The 4,476-nt window shown below is 32.8% G+C and overlaps 1 protein-coding gene across 1 annotated transcript, besides 1 other annotated feature; it reads left to right on the top strand.

Moving 5' to 3' along the window:
* Positions 1-163: a microsatellite.
* A 149-nt stretch (positions 164-312) lies between these two features.
* Positions 313-4,476, top strand: CMU_030300 (uncharacterized protein; the record flags this gene model as incomplete). The annotated part of the gene is made up of 1 exon (XM_002142922.1): positions 313-4,476. A coding segment is annotated over one exon (4,164 nt), but the record flags the coding sequence as incomplete, so codon positions are not given.

Below are 4,476 nucleotides of genomic sequence, written 5' to 3'. Positions count from 1 at the left end.
AACCTAAACCTAACCTAACCCCCCCTAAACCTAAACCTAACCTAAACCCCCCTAACCTAAACCTAAACCTAAACCTAAACTAAACCCCCCCCTAAACCTAACTAAACCTAAACCTACTAACCCTAACCTAAACCTAACCTAATTAAATTTAAACCTAATCTAAAAACTATTATACTTACCCAGATTTATTACGAGCCAAATATCTACAAGCCGCCTGTCTATCTTAATACTATTTGTCTTGTCTTGTCACACATTTTAATGGCTAACCTAATTCACTTCTCTATTCAGTTATTTTACTCTTACTCTTAAAAGATGGATTTAATTAATACTAGAAAAGTCACTTTTTTAAATTTACTTTTATTTCTCAACTTCTTATTATTTTGTTGGCTAGATGAGATTGTCTCTGCTCCCATTAATTCGAGAGGATACAAGGTGTCGACAAACAACACCGAAGATTATGTCCTCTCAGATAGTCCCATTAGGTCAGGTGAACATGGTATGGTTTCTCCTCTTGCCTTTCTTGCCAATGGTTCGATTCATAAGACTGCCTATAGTGGTTTCTTTACATTTGACAATCCGCCACCTAATTCTTTCTTTATATTTTACGATTTCTCGAGTAAAGACTATATTCAACTCTATTTTGGTGACGGTTTGAATTGTAGAGTTGAAATTGACTCTGGTAAATTGAAGATTATTTACAATGGTGATTCATATAGCGTATCTAATTCTACACTTATGACATCTAGCGGTGAGATGTATGTGACTAGACATCCCTGGGGTGGCTGCATTGTTGATGTACAGAAAGATCTAAGTAGTTTGTATAATATCCCCAAGTTATTGTCTGGCTCAGACTTTGTACTTCCTCCCAGTGATTTGAGTCCACTTATTTCATCTAGTTTTAGTAGTTCTTCAAGCATTGATATAATGATAACTAGCAATGGAGATATAGAGGTTAAGAAAGTCTCTTCACTACACGTTGATATACCTTACTTACCTCCATCTCCTAGTATAATTCATCCAATTGAACCTTTACCAATTTTGCCAGGGAAAGTTGGATATTTGGCTATACTTGCTTATGATCATAATGGTACTTTAAGTAGACCTATAGTTAATGGTACTTTTGAATATAACAATATCATTGCTAATTCTACATTCTTACTCTTTGATACCAGCTTTAGAAACTTTGTATTATTATCAGCTCCAACTCCTTTAGAACTTAAGTTAGTTGGTAATCAAGGTATAGTTGATATATATGGTCCCAATAAATCTGTATATAGTCTAAATAATCTTCAACTTACTAAAAAAGGTGTAACTGTAGAAACTATGAATCCTTGGGTTAATGTTACTATTCAAATTGCAGCAGACACTGATAAGTTTAAGAAATATCCAAAATCATTCTATAATGCAGCCTTTACTCCTTTACCAAAAGGATGGAATCCTGTAACCTCTACAAGTTATCCAAAGTTTATAGGTCAAGTATTAACTTCTTATTTCACTCTTGACAATGAAACTAGTGTTGATTATACAAGTATAAGTCAAACTGTTACTATCCCATCGAGTAATCAATTACAAGCTCTAGTATTTTCAGTTAGTGCTAATGAAACATTTGCTTCCGTATTATATCGTAAAGGTAATTTCTCAGAGGTTACTACAGGATATTTGGGTATAATTGTTCCACAAGGTTTCAAATATGAATACCATTCCTCTACTATTACTCAAAAGACCTTCACAAGAAATCCTATGTTCTTTATTGAATCTGGTGTCCTAACATATCATGATTATCAAATTCTAGATAATAGTCCTTGGGGATATAGGATTATATATAGCCATGATCATGATGCTCTTGTTCTATTCCTTATGGATACACTTAGAACATTTTCAAATACTAAAAATACTTCATATGAACCTCCAGTGTCACATGACAAGAGTCCTGTTCCTTCATCAAGTCCAAGTTCACTACCTAGTCCATCCAGTATAATTCATAATGTGCAACCATTACCAATTTTACCTGGGAAGGTTGGATATTTAGCTATACTTGCTTATGATCATAATGGTACTTTAAGTAGACCTATAGTTAATGGTACTTTTGAATATAACAATATCATTGCTAATTCTACATTCTTACTCTTTGATACCAGCTTTAGAAACTTTGTATTATTATCAGCTCCAACTCCTTTAGAACTTAAGTTAGTTGGTAATCAAGGTATAGTTGATATATATGGTCCCAATAAATCTGTATATAGTCTAAATAATCTTCAACTTACTAAAAAAGGTGTAACTGTAGAAACTATGAATCCTTGGGTTAATGTTACTATTCAAATTGCAGCAGACACTGATAAGTTTAAGAAATATCCAAAATCATTCTATAATGCAGCCTTTACTCCTTTACCAAAAGGGTGGAATCCTGTAACCTCTACAAGTTATCCAAAGTTTATAGGTCAAGTATTAACTTCTTATTTCACTCTTGACAATGAAACTAGTGTTGATTATACAAGTATAAGTCAAACTGTTACTATCCCATCGAGTAATCAATTACAAGCTCTAGTATTTTCAGTTAGTGCTAATGAAACATTTGCTTCCGTATTATATCGTAAAGGTAATTTCTCAGAGGTTACTACAGGATATTTGGGTATAATTGTTCCACAAGGTTTCAAATATGAATACCATTCCTCTACTATTACTCAAAAGACCTTCACAAGAAATCCTGTGTTTTTTATTGAATCTGGTATCCTAACATATCATGATTATCAAATTCTAGATAATAGTCCTTGGGGATATAGGATTATATATAGCCATGATCATGATGCTCTTGTTCTATTCCTTATGGATACACTTAAGACATATTTGAAACATCCAAAACCTCTATATGGATCTACTGGATCATCTGTAACCCCTAAGTTGAGCAGTCCTGGTTTATCACTAAGTCCTCCATCTAATCCATCCAGTATAATTCATAATGTGCAACCATTACCAATTTTACCTGGGAAGGTTGGACATTTAGCTATACTTGCTTATGATCATAATGGTACTTTAAGTAGACCTATAGTTAATGGTACTTTTGAATATAACAATATCATTGCTAATTCTACATTCTTACTCTTTGATACCAGCTTTAGAAACTTTGTATTATTATCAGCTCCAACTCCTTTAGAACTTAAGTTAGTTGGTAATCAAGGTATAGTTGATATATATGGTCCCAATAAATCTGTATATAGTCTAAATAATCTTCAACTTACTAAAAAAGGTGTAACTGTAGAAACTATGAATCCTTGGGTTAATGTTACTATTCAAATTGCAGCAGACACTGATAAGTTTAAGAAATATCCAAAATCATTCTATAATGCAGCCTTTACTCCTTTACCAGAAGGATGGAATCCTGTAACCTCTACAAGTTATCCAAAGTTTATAGGTCAAGTATTAACTTCTTATTTCAATCTTGACAATGAAACTAGTGTTGATTATACAAGTATAAGTCAAACTGTTACTATCCCATCGAGTAATCAATTACAAGCTCTAGTATTTTCAGTTAGTGCTAATGAAACATTTGCTTCCGTATTATATCGTAAAGGTAATTTCTCAGAGGTTACTACAGGATATTTGGGTATAATTGTTCCACAAGGTTTCAAATATGAATACCATTCCTCTACTATTACTCAAAAGACCTTCACAAGAAATCCTGTGTTCTTTATTGAATCTGGTATCCTAACATATCATGATTATCAAATTCTAGATAATAGTCCTTGGGGTTATAAGGTTATATATAGCTCTAGTCACAATTCCCTCGTCCTCTTCCTTAAGGATACACTTAAGACATATTTGAAACATCCAAAACCTCTATATGGATCTACTGGATCATCTGTAACCCCTAAGTTGAGCAGTCCTGGTTTATCACTAAGTCCTCCATCTAATCCATCCAGTGTAATTCATACAGTTGATCCATTACCAATTTTACCTGGGAAGGTTGGACATTTAGCTATACTTGCTTATGATCATAATGGTACTTTAAGTAGACCTATAGTTAATGGTACTTTTGAATATGACAATATCATTGCTAATTCTACATTCTTACTCTTTGATACCAGCTTTAGAAACTTTGTATTATTATCAGCTCCAACTCCTTTAGAACTTAAGTTAGTTGGTAATCAAGGTATAGTTGATATATATGGTCCCAATAAATCTGTATATAGTCTAAATAATCTTCAACTTACTAAAAAAGGTGTAACTGTAGAAACTATGAATCCTTGGGTTAATGTTACTATTCAAATTGCAGCAGACACTGATAAGTTTAAGAAATATCCAAAATCATTCTATAATGCAGCCTTTACTCCTTTACCAGAAGGATGGAATCCTGTAACCTCTACAAGTTATCCAAAGTTTATAGGTCAAGTATTAACTTCTTATTTCACTCTTGACAATGAAACTAGTGTTGATTATACAAGTATAAGTCAAACTGTTACTATCCCATCGAGTAATCAA

This window comes from Cryptosporidium muris, genomic scaffold (genome assembly GCF_000006515.1).
Source record: "Cryptosporidium muris RN66 scf_1106632373435 genomic scaffold, whole genome shotgun sequence".
In the NCBI taxonomy this organism is placed as follows: domain Eukaryota; phylum Apicomplexa; class Conoidasida; order Eucoccidiorida; family Cryptosporidiidae; genus Cryptosporidium; species Cryptosporidium muris.
The sequence above is the reverse complement of the archived record's forward strand: the minus strand, read 5'-3'. Positions and strand labels throughout refer to the sequence as shown.